The sequence below is a fragment of the Tripterygium wilfordii genome, chromosome 19, assembly GCF_013401445.1.
Source record: "Tripterygium wilfordii isolate XIE 37 chromosome 19, ASM1340144v1, whole genome shotgun sequence".
Lineage (NCBI taxonomy): Eukaryota > Viridiplantae > Streptophyta > Magnoliopsida > Celastrales > Celastraceae > Tripterygium > Tripterygium wilfordii.
Window position 1 is genome coordinate 2,693,787 of NC_052250.1, and position 12,523 is coordinate 2,706,309.

At 41.4% G+C, this 12,523-nt stretch overlaps 1 protein-coding gene across 2 annotated transcripts; it reads right to left on the reverse strand.

Annotated features, from left to right (window-relative positions):
* Positions 1-1,316: 1,316 nt before the first annotated feature.
* Positions 1,317-12,307, reverse strand: LOC119985834 (F-box/LRR-repeat protein 15-like). 2 transcript variants are annotated; one of them, XM_038830259.1, is made up of 19 exons: positions 12,168-12,307; positions 12,028-12,062; positions 7,326-7,419; positions 7,083-7,215; positions 6,435-6,477; positions 6,204-6,300; positions 5,917-6,114; positions 5,574-5,844; positions 5,350-5,451; positions 5,163-5,251; positions 4,915-5,014; positions 4,646-4,816; positions 3,830-3,982; positions 3,543-3,703; positions 3,253-3,451; positions 2,094-2,560; positions 1,948-2,011; positions 1,762-1,848; positions 1,317-1,590 (listed from the first exon to the last, which is right to left on the reverse strand). In XM_038830259.1, the coding sequence occupies exons 6-19, from the start codon at positions 6,290-6,292 to the stop codon at positions 1,504-1,506; spliced, it is 2,238 nt and encodes a 745-aa protein (XP_038686187.1). In that variant the 5' UTR covers positions 6,293-6,300; positions 6,435-6,477; positions 7,083-7,215; positions 7,326-7,419; positions 12,028-12,062; positions 12,168-12,307; the 3' UTR covers positions 1,317-1,503. The 2 variants fall into 2 exon arrangements, with proteins under 2 accessions (XP_038686187.1, XP_038686186.1); XM_038830258.1 differs by lacking the exons at positions 6,435-6,477; positions 12,028-12,062; positions 12,168-12,307 and having other exon boundaries at positions 7,326-8,144.
* Between the last annotated feature and the right edge of the window lie 216 nt (positions 12,308-12,523).

Below are 12,523 nucleotides of genomic sequence, written 5' to 3' on the forward strand. Positions count from 1 at the left end.
ATATTTGAAGTTGATAAATTGTGTCTAATTAAAATCCAACCTTCGTTTACTTTTTTAGTAATGACCTCGAAAAATGTTATTGCTGACCTTAATAAAGGAGAAAAGTTAACTGCATCTGAAAATTATGATGTGTGGAGGAGGAAGATTCAGTATCTTCTCAACGAGCAAGAAGTGCTCGAGACCTTAGAGATGCTATGGTGCCATCTGAAGAAGGTAACACTATCCAACACCGCCGTGACAAGTAAGCCTATGACAATTGGATAAAGAAGGACCGCTATGCATGGTTCACAATGCTTAGTGTCATGCAAAATGACCTAATTGGTGATTTTGAGGAGTGCACTACGGCTCAATCCATGTGGAATGAGCTCAAAATCAAGTTTGGACAAACCAATAACACTAGGTTTCGTGCCTTGAACCACAAATTCAATGAGTATACGTTGCTCCCAAATCATACTATGCCTGAGCATCTTCGTGCAATGAAAGGCATGATCAAGGATTTGAGGAATGATGGTGTTAAGCTTAGTGATGAGCAACAAATGCTTGCCGTGATCCGTTCCTTGCCGGACCTTGAGTTGGCCCACATTAAGCAATTGATGACTCACTCAGAGAACATCAAGACCTTCGATGACATTTCCCGTCACCTTGAGTTAGAAGCTGATTGCAAAGCTACTACCAAGAAAGTGACCTTAGTGGCCCATGCTCCCAACAAACCCAGAAAAGGGTATAAGGAAAAAGTGGAGGGAAAAAGAAACCATGAAAAAGTCACGAGCATAAAGACAAGAAGATTGAGAAGCCAAAGCCCAAGAAGAATGTAGCTAAGAAGAATGTTGGCAGACATGAATATGATTGAAGATGACCATTGTCTAGATAATTGTTTGAGATCATATATGGATTTTTTAAGACGACGCACTTTGCCTTCTTGTCCCTCTGCCACAAAACCAAAAAGTTGATCCATATAGATCACCTCATCCAGCTTCCCATTTAAGAAAGCTGTCTTAACACTCAAATTCCTCTAGCGCCACATATCGACCATCCAAAATTTCAAATACAGAAGAAAAGAACAATGTGCCACTCTCATTACCACAGAGTATGGGTACACGCAAATCTTGAATTAAGCTGCACTGTTCGTTGGAAATTTTAAAGGGCAGTCTCATGGCCTTTATGTAAGCTATAGCAATTGCCCATGGCACACCTATTGTTGGGAACGGTATTAACACAGAGAATATGCGAAAATAGAAATCGAAAGAACACGACACCAAGATTTACAATCACGAGCATGATTTTTTTTTACAATAATGGTGTTTAAATTGAAAATTAAGGAAGATCTTTCCTATAATTTAGTATATAATTAGGTCTTTTTGAATGGGACACAAAATTATAATAATTATTTGTTCTAGTCTTACAAGAGGGCTTAACTAACGAGAACCCCAAGTAGCTTAACATAGAGATCTCGATTTCGAGCCTCCCTATCCCCTTTTCCCAGTATTCCGAAAAAAAAATTGTCTAGCATAAAAACCTGGGCATGCTGCTGAAGATGCGCTTTAAACTTGGGCATGCTGTGCGTAATCTCCTCACGCTCACTGAGCATATCTGTACGTAACCATCAACCAAATTCACATACATTCAGATAGGATAAGCAATTGAGGAATGCAAAAATATAATATTAAAGAAAAACAGAACAAATTCAAGATATACTTATGGTTCAACCACGATCAGTGCCAAGGAAACAACAAAATACAGGCATACAACAAGTTTGCTCACCTTTGGACAATAGCGGACATCAAGAGTTTCCAGCTTGCTGCAGTGTTTTATGGCAGCTTCAACTGCTGTTTCGCCAATGTTGCATGACTAGCGGAATACAACAACAACAACAAAAACGAAATGGCATTAGCACGCTCTCACATGGTATAATTACTCCTCTTTGGAACAAATAATTACACCACATACCTGAAGGAGGAGAGAAGTCAATCTTGGACACTGAAGCTTCAGTATCTCCAAAGAGCGACAATTGCTGGATAACATGCAACATTTTAAGATTGCAACAGATAAAAAGTCAAAATTGAAGAAATTGCGTCAACCAAAAAGGAATATACCTCAGATTAAGAAAGCACAGATTGAAACAAGCAATGTCGACATCCTTCAATTTGGCGGATAGAGAAAGATTTAACGAAGACAAATGGAAAAAACTTGCTGCAGGTGGAATGAAAACTTTGCTTAAATTAGGACAACCAACACAGTTTAAGGTCTGCAGTAAATGGTTGGGCTGGTCAAGTGGATGATGCATGTTCTCCTGAGAAGACAAGGCGGATGAATCATATACACCAGGTAATGTGGAAAGTTGACTCCCGCTACTGCCCCAGTTAATATCATGCATATTCAAACAGCCATTCAAGCTCACATGAGTGAGGTGTGTACAGCAAGCAAGAAGATCCTCTATGGTAGACTGAAAGGGGGTCCCATAAGATAAATCCAACTCCCGCAGAGCTGGTAGAGCATCTTCCTTGTACAAAGGCTCCAATGAGGAATACAGGGGATTCTTGCAAGCTTGTAGTTTTAATACCTAAAAGAAGAGAAGTTGCATTATCAGGGAAGCTGCGAAGGTCAGTCTTCAAGTAAATAATCCAAAAAATTTGACAAACACAAGAACAAATCAGTAAGCAATCTGCTTCAACATTACAATAAAGTGTGCAATGCATCTGCAATTTTAATGGAATCAGCTCATTAAGTATTCTGCATTCAACAACCTCTCCAGATGGAGAATCATCTAGACCACATAAAAATGTATATTCTGTTTTTATTTTTTAATTCACATTAAACTAGCAATGAGGGAAAAAAAAGCACATATATTTTCCACTGTCCTTTGGACCTTTGCACTTGACGAACTGCCCTAAAAATGACGAATGTGCCAGCCACAGGCACTCATACTTCTACAAAAATTGGTACTCTCCTCGTGAACTATATAAGACATGACAAATGCAAGAATACTCACCATGTGAAGGAGTCTCCGAACATGGTAATGACAAGAAATCAAACAAAATAACGGTATGTTCGACATTTCTATCCAACAAAAACAAAGCTACCTCATGCATCTGAAACTTGAGTTAATATTCATAGGCAAAACTACAAAACTCAAAAAGAAAAAGAAACTAAAAACTCTCAAGTTGGACTTGCATAGGAAAATACAATATAATTATGCCACACCAGGTACACAGAGAAGAAGTATGTATGCATCAAGGAATTCAAAGATAATACCTTCAGCAGCAAACAAGACTCAAAAACTGGCTGCAGATTCATAAAAAATGAATATGACAAATCAAGCATGGTCAAGTGTAGAAGTGAACGCAAGAAGTAAAGTCCACTGGGACCAGCAGAAGGGCATGACCCTAGCAGTAATGACTCAATCAGCGGGCATGAAGCCGCCGTTGAAGACAAGCAGTCACCCTTGAGTTGGCTGAGCGAGAACATACAGCATAAGAAAGGAAGTTAAGGCACAATAATGAGAGTAAAAGAACTAGGAAAAAAGATGTGTAAAAGCAGCAAACCTGCAAAAAGAAGCGTCCAAACATGTTAAGAGAGGACAATTGATAGATGCTTCAGCTAGAACACCACACCCTTTCATCTCAAGCATAACCATAAGCGGTGCTTCGATAGTAAGCACGTTCAATTTGGGTAATATTCCCACATTGATGGAACGAAGACCAACCTAAGAAGGAGAAAAATAGGTGTATGGTAAATATTCACTTCTCAGTTGCAAAGAATAGAAGTGATATATCCCGTATAAAAGTTAATTGTATGTAACGGGGAAAAGCAATAATAATTTCTCACTTACAGGACAAAATGATGCTCTTTGAAGATTATCACAGCCATCTAAATTAACTTGCTGAAGACTGGGACAATTGAGTTCAAGAGCAGTAACACTGCGGCAACCTATTAAGGAAAGGCTTACGAGAGAAGTACTGCGGAATTGTAGTGCTGTCAAAGTCTGGCACAGTAATATCGTCAAAGTTAGTAGGAATTTACAGGGATATAACGCAGTATAAGAGGAAAAAAGTTGCAGTAGAAACAAAAGTCAACAATAAAAACTACAAGTATTTGAATTCCCATTGAAATATATAAATATAAAACAGATTCTCAGGAACGTGGCATCGAGAAGAGTTCGGAACTATTCAAAGGACAGCCGTGATCCAAGTTAATGACTGACTACATAATTTAAAATTTAAATAAACCACGAGTATTGCATAAGTGACAACTGACCCCATAATTGAGAATGCAGTATAATTTGTGATGTGCATACTACAATTTGCTGAAACCTGATGCAATAAATGCCATTTGACAACACAAAAAAACAACTACTTGACAATTTTCGACCTCTTTGGTGCTTGACTTCAACGGTATTTTAGGCCGCCCTAAGAATTTCCAATATATCAGTTCCACTTGATTAAGGAAAAAAAATAGTCATCCGAATTGTCGAATGAGAACTTCATGTTCAAAATGACCGACATAAATGGGTGACTGCTCTTAACGCCCCCCTCCCGGGGCCTCAAAAGTAACCAGAGGGGGAAAAAGCCTGCAGATATTCCTGAACTTGCTTGTTTTAATAAGGTTCATAAAAACCTTAGCAATGAAACGAAACTAATTCACAAACCTCACAGTTATCAAGAATCAATGATTTCAGCATGGGACATCCACCACCGTCACTCAAAACTTCACAGATAGAATTTGCCAAAGATACGCAACCCGTAAGGTCCACTAGTTGCAAGCATTGGCATCGCAATGCCAGTGTAGTTAAGTTCTCTTGCCCCTGCAATGCCAATTTCTGAAACCAATACAAATGCACCTTTCAGAATTTGTAGACCAATATATCTTTAAGGAAAGGGCAAGGAGAGAGATCAAACCACTCAGTTAAAGACATACTTCTAGTGAATTGGAAGCAATATTGATACGACGGATCGACTGGGAGTGAGACACCATTATGGATGAAAGCATGGTGCATTGTAAATTTAAGTCAGACAATCTGGAGGGAATAGTATTGAGAGTAGAGAAATCCAGTGAGAAATTTTTGAAAATATTACAGACAGGTAGGCATATAACCCCCCCCCCCCCCCCTCCTCCGCGGCAAAGAGGGAGAGAGTGTGGAAGGCAAGATGTAGCAGAAAACATACTTGCGACAATCCGCTAATCTTATGGATCGCAAGCGAGGAAGATCCAAGGACACGGAAGTCAAAAAACTGCAGTTACCCAGCTCCAAAACCTGTAACAAGTCATATGACCAGATCTGAACGTTTAAACTGTGTGCAAGGACTGCACAGACAGAAAGACACCTAGTTAAGCCAGTTAAAGTGTTCAAACCTCCAGCATAGAACTATGGGATATCGCAGCCATAGAAGCTGAAGTGATGCGTTCACAGCCATGGACCTTAAGAACAGTTAGCTTGGGCAGCTGCCTTACAGACTTCAAAGAAAATGAAAGGGATCATGTCAATATAAAGATTTACGAAAACCAACTGAAAATTTCTTTAAAACATAGAGACAAAAACCAAGCCAAAAAAAAGGTAGGAATATATAAGAACTTACCGATAGTGATATGTCCGGACAATATGATGCATCGAGAACACAGAGATTTCTACAAGTAATTGCTATTTCACGTAGTGTTTCCTCAACAACATTTGAACAATTTGACATATCTAACGACTCTAATAGGAGACATGAGGTCACTGCAGAACGAATTGAAGTATTTGAAAGCATGTTGCAAGAGCTTATATCAAGCAGACGCAATAGAGGGCAATTGAGTACAGCCCATGCCACGTCGCTCTGTTTCAAAGACAAGGTATGAAGTTGTGGGCACCTGCAAAAGCTCCTATATTAGAAAAAAGTCCATTGTAATAAAGTTTCGGTAAAAGAACTGACATTACTCCACCTGATGCCTATACGCGTCACACGGCATTTTGTTACCTCAAGAATACGCAAACTATCATGGTTTATAAGTATTTCCTGTCTACCATTTCCTAGAGTAGCATCATTGACAATCAAACTCTTCAACAACTTAAATTTAGCCAATGGATGAAAAAAAGTTTCCCCAAGTTTTTCTCCGCCCAAAGTCAAAGTCTTTAGATTTCTGAGAATCACAAGGAAAATATTAGTGGGACCCTTCAATGTTATCAAGCATAGTCAGCAATAAACAGAAACCACAAAAAAAACATTTACCTCAACGAAGAAGCTGCTTTGATAAGCAACGGAGTTGCAGGAACACCATACATATTCACCTCAATGGCCTTTGGGAACCGTCGACACATGTCCTCGACTGCAAACCATAAAAATAGGAATATGTTGGGATCCCATTAGTAATTTGAGGGAAAATACCAAAACGATTTTCAAAGATCAGGGATCATTAAGCAAACAACGATTTAAACCTCATTAGTCCTTGAGGATACTTACAAACGAAACAGCCAGATTGCGTGCAAAATCAGTGCACAATATTCTGAATAAGCGATGTCCATGTAAAACAGATTCTTTTAGACAACACATTGGAACTGTAAAAGCTTTAAGTATATTACATATACACATTGTACAAGGAGAGAAATCCACAAAAGTAATTAAGAAATTATATCTGCACTACATATTCATTAGAGACTTACACTACCTAATATGTAACATAAAAAGTGTTGGCAAGAAGTCGTTTTGAGCCAACTATATCAGTAATCACGTAAATAACTCATGCACACAAGGCTCCCACAAAGTAAGGTCCATGATACTATAACAAATAAATTGAAAGGGATATGGAACCATTACTAAGCATAAAAATTGTTCTAAAAGGTAGCAAAAGAGACTGAAAATAATAACAGAATAAAGGATGCAACAAAGTTCAGAAACACAACATTAGAACATGGAAAAAGGTCTAAGTACGGAAAAGGGTCAAAGTAGGTCGATTCCATGGAAAACATCATCTAATCAGAGAAGTACAATACTTATAAAGGGTATATTCAAATTGAATTCACCTCCCATGCTCAAACCTAACACCCCCAAGGAAAAAGAAGAGGCAAAAACTAGAGAATATGAGGGAAGATTGCATAAAAGAAAACTCACATTGTTCCACAGACACGTCTCTGTTCTCAAAGTTCAAGCACCTCCATAAATCTTCATGGGCACTAGCAGCACGCCACTGCCTACAAACCATGGCAGCTCGACAAAGATCACTGTTGTCCAAGAAAGAGAAAACCTGAAAAAAAAAAAGAAAAAGAAAAGGAAAATTGATACAGATTAAACCAATTCATGATGAATAGCTCCTCCACACACGACAATAAAAGGACCATAAAAGTAAGCTCGTACCACATGTAGAAGTTCATCCGTAAGATCCATAAACGTTGCTGATTCTTCTTCGGATTCATAAGATTCACTCACATCTCCATAGTCTCTACCACCACTACAGTCAAAGGAATTACAATCACCCATCCCTATAAGAAAGAGACAATCCCCCACCACTGTGGTCTCCATCTATATTCCCAATATTCCCAGCATATGATGTCATAGAAAAAAGTTTACGATAATCGGCGAGACATCAATCCTAATGTGTTCAGGATGACTTGGGGTTTTGAACAAATCAAGGACTGCGGCAGGTTTTATATAGCTGGCAGCGAGAAAAGAGATGAACTTTTGTGTAGGTTTGGGCCAGAGTAGGTCAGGAAACTGGGAGGAGATTAAAACGAATAATGATAGAAATTATGGAAATTGGAAAAGATTAGAACAAAATAGATTAGAGAGAAACAATGTAAGCGAATAATCCTCCCCACATCATAGAACTTGATCTAGACCGAGGTAAAGAACAAGGAGTATTTGAGAATAAATTCTCGGTTTTTTTGATTAATTGAATGAATAACAACCTAATGATCTCTCGGCTTATATAGCCATAGCAAGACAAAACAAATCCTACTTAAACTATTACTTCAAATCCAAATAGAAAACTATTCCTTGACTTCCAAGCTAAGTTAATTGAAAGTAAACACTAATTAAAATATTAATAAGCATATAGAGTCCTTAACTAAGTAGTCTTCGCATGCTAGATTATCCTCCTTAAAATATACGAGAAAATAGCAAAGACACACAGTAAACTTTAAAACTTTGAACCGCGACCCAGGCTACAGTTGTCAATGGCGCAAGGCGCAAAGGGTCTCATATCGCCTAGGCGCAAGGCGCATTTAAAGTGCACGCCCAAACGAAGAAGGGCACAAAAGTAAAATTAAAATAAAAATATTTCTCATAATAGAGAAATTCAACATAACAAACACATAAGTGATAAGTCATAACATCAACCACACTAAAAAAGTTCAAAAATAAACTCAACTCATAAGTCATAATCATAATTCACAACTCATAACATATCTTAAGTTCTAACAAAATAAAATTTAAAGTCAAAACTCATAAAGCACTACAAAAGTTAAAAAATTAGCTCAACTTTCATGATTTTTCTCTCTGTATTCACATTGTTGAACAGATAACTTAGTAACTTACTACATACAGAGTCGGTTTTTTCCCCTTCTATAGTTGTATTGTGCATCAACCTTTTCAGACAAACAAATTGCATCAAGCTTCCAAGGAAGAATGCAAGAGGCTATCATGATGATGATAGAAACTGCACAAGAATTGGATTGAAGCAACTAGAAATTCCATAATTTGACTATGTGGCAGAGACAACTGTATAACTTTGTAATTTGCCTTGCATCTATGAATCCCATGAACTCAAGCCCATTTACAAGTGAAAATTCTGAAAATTTTAACTCGCTTTTCCAGTCTAAATTACAGCTAAAATGGTTCTTTGAAGATAATACAAATAGTATAAAAATATGAAAAAGAAAAAGAAAAGAGCAACCCTGTCACGGCCCAACCCTCTTGCCAACCAAAGCCCAACCGACGCCCTTACGGGCCGGCTGTAACCAAGGCCCATGGGCTGAATCCCATGAAAACCTTGGCTGGTAGGGTGAGAAGGGACCGCGCTTATAAACTAGCACTTTCCTCCTCACCTAACCGATGTGGGACTCATGACAAACCCCACCCCTTCAAGACCAACGCCCACGTTGGTCGAGCACCATGGCGGCCTGCACTCTGTCTGAGGCTTTCACCCGGCTAGCACCCTCAACAGGGTACACACTCAACAGTGTACGGGGTCAACAGGTAGCCCTTTCCATGGCCTTTCCAGGGTCCCTGGGCCTGGCTCGAAGGGCCGGTTAAGTGTGGGCTTCGATACCAATTGTCACGGCCCAACCCTCTTGCCAACCAAAGCCCAACCGACGCCCTTACGGGCCGGCTGTAACCAAGGCCCATGGGCTGAATCCCATGAAAACCTTGGCTGGTAGGGTGAGAAGGGACCGCGCTTATAAACTAGCACTTTCCTCCTCACCTAACCGATGTGGGACTCATGACAAACCCCACCCCTTCAAGACCAACGCCCACGTTGGTCGAGCACCATGGCGGCCTGCAGTCTGTCTGAGGCTTTCACCCGGCTAGCACCCTCAACAGGGTACACACTCAACAGTGTACGGGGTCAACAGGTAGCCCTTTCCATGGCCTTTCCAGGGTCCCTGGGCCTGGCTCGAAGGGCCGGTTAAGTGTGGGCTTCGATACCAATTGTCACGGCCTAACCCTCTTGCCAACCAAAGCCCAACCGACGCCCTTACGGGCCGGCTGTAACCAAGGCCCATGGGCTGAATCCCATGAAAACCTTGGCTGGTAGGGTGAGAAGGGACCGCGCTTATAAACTAGCACTTTCCTCCTCACCTAACCGATGTGGGACTCATGACAAACCCCACCCCTTCAAGACCAACGCCCACGTTGGTCGAGCACCATGGCGGCCTGCAGTCTGTCTGAGGCTTTCACCCGGCTAGCACCCTCAACAGGGTACACACTCAACAGTGTACGGGGTCAACAGGTAGCCCTTTCCATGGCCTTTCCAGGGTCCCTGGGCCTGGCTCGAAGGGCCGGTTAAGTGTGGGCTTCGATACCAATTGTCACGGCCTAACCCTCTTGCCAACCAAAGCCCAACCGACGCCCTTACGGGCCGGCTGTAACCAAGGCCCATGGGCTGAATCCCATGAAAACCTTGGCTGGTAGGGTGAGAAGGGACCGCGCTTATAAACTAGCACTTTCCTCCTCACCTAACCGATGTGGGACTCATGACAAACCCCACCCCTTCAAGACCAACGCCCACGTTGGTCGAGCACCATGGCGGCCTGCACTCTGTGTGAGGCTTTCACCCGGCTAGCACCCTCAACAGGGTACACACTCAACAGTGTACGGGGTCCACAGGTAGCCCTTTCCATGGCCTTTCCAGGGTCCCTGGGCCTGGCCCAAAGGGCCGGTTAAGTGTGGTTTGGCTTCGATACCATTTGTCATGGGCCTAACTATGCACTAGAAAACCGGCTTACTAGTGATAGGTTTGCCCAATCTTATAAAGCACTCACCCTCCCCACACTTAACCGATGTGGGACTCATGACAAACCCACTATGAATCGGGAAGAAGAGGAGGAGAAAGAGAAGCCAACAATGTAGGGAAGAAGAGGAGGAGAAAGAAAGAATCGATGACTTACCTTCGGCAACCTTAGAGAGATTCACTTCTTCGGCAGTCGGCACACAAAAGAGTTTAGGTTTCTTCGAATTTAGTTTTTTTTTTTTTTTTTTAAGTAAGTTGTTTCCTTAAAAAAAAAAAAAAAACTGACAAAGCGCGCGAGACGCTGCGCCTTGAACTCCTCGCCTGAGCAGAGGCGCTCGCCTAGGCGTCGCCTCTGCAAGGCCAGCGCCTCCTGGCGCAGGCACCGCGCCTCGCTGCGCCTTTGCGCCTCGTGCGCTTTTGACAATAAAACGTGTATCCGTTGTGGATTATCAGTCAAACATTCTCTTACATGATAGGCTCATTCTTTAGCTGCTTTCTCCAAAAATGAGGTCTAGAAAAAATACATCAGGATCAGTGCTTCCTTTTCCCCAATTATTGCAGATTCAAACTTCCTTTGTGTCTATTTAATAGATAAACTTGCACTATACCAGAATCCATTGCTCAGGACTAGCTGTGAAAAGTAAAGCTACCAACCACAACATGAGAATGATAAGGATCTCCTAACAACCAAGGCCCAACCGGACTCCCACCTAGTGGGCCGGCTGTAACCAAGGCCCAATCAGGCCCGGGCCCGTGGCCCTACCCTCATGAAAACCTTGGCTACTAGGGAAAGGAGACTCTTCCCCCTTATAAACTAGATCTCAACTCCCACATCTACCGATGTGGGACAAGTGCGTAACATACCCCCGCTCTTACAGGACCAACGCCCACGTTGGTCAAGCACCATGGCCGGCCCCTCCGGGCCTAACCCCGTGGGTCGAGCACCATGGCTGGCCACTCCGCGAATGCGGTCCCGCCGCGGCCCTCCACGGACAGGGGAGCACACACAGGCCCCACAGGCGGGAGCTGGGTGGCTCTGATACCAATTGATAAGGATCTCCTAACAACCAAGGCCCAACCGGACTCCCACCTAGTGGGCCGGCTGTAACCAAGGCCCAATCAGGCCCGGGCCCGTGGCCCTACCCTCATGAAAACCTTGGCTACTAGGGAAAGGAGACCCTTCCCCCTTATAAACTAGATCTCAACTCCCACATCTACCGATGTGGGACAAGTGCGTAACAGAGAAATCAACAAACTTCAGTCAAGTGCACCTTTGTCAGAAGATCAAACTGTATCTCCGTCCGTTCAATATCAATCTTAAAACGGGGTTTTACACTAAAAGTTTTACTTTTCTCCGCTCAAATCACCTATTCGACCAAATCTAGAATTAACCAAAAAAAAAGTCCCTTAATTTCATACAAGTAATATTTTCTAATCATAAAGCTGGGTAAGAACACAAATAATGATAAGCAATTGTGAAACCCTAATAAACATCTTATTCGTTCAAACCAACCACCAACGTCGCACAAACCCAGGGAACTTTACAAAAATACTACCAAAGAATTGAAAATTTGAAGTGACTGACCAATCAATCAAAGAGTTACATACCCTGACATTATTGTTGTTGATGCTCACATACTTCCCTTCAAAAGCAAAAACGATAAAGTATCAACCATGTCCCAAATTTATGCGATGTATATGGATGAATTGTCTGTATATATACAGAAAGAGAGAGGGATGAAAGATACCTAAAGCTGAGAAACAGAGCAGTTTCCATATGCGAGTGTCTGCAAAACTAATGCGAAAACTAGAAATAGGACGACTTGCGATGTTATAGGGCGCTCTAAAACCCTAAGGCATGTTTGGTTTCTTGTGGGAGTGGGATTGCGATTGGGCATTTCTTGGATACTAATGTTTGATTGGTAAAGGAATTATGGGAGGAAACAAGATTTTAAGAGTTGGACCGATCATTGAACTGAAAATTTTTTCGATTCATGGTTCAACCGAGATTCAAACAGGGTTTGAATCGAGTTCAACATAATAAATTATTATATATATATATATATGTCTATATTATATTCACATAATATAAGGAAACTTTTAT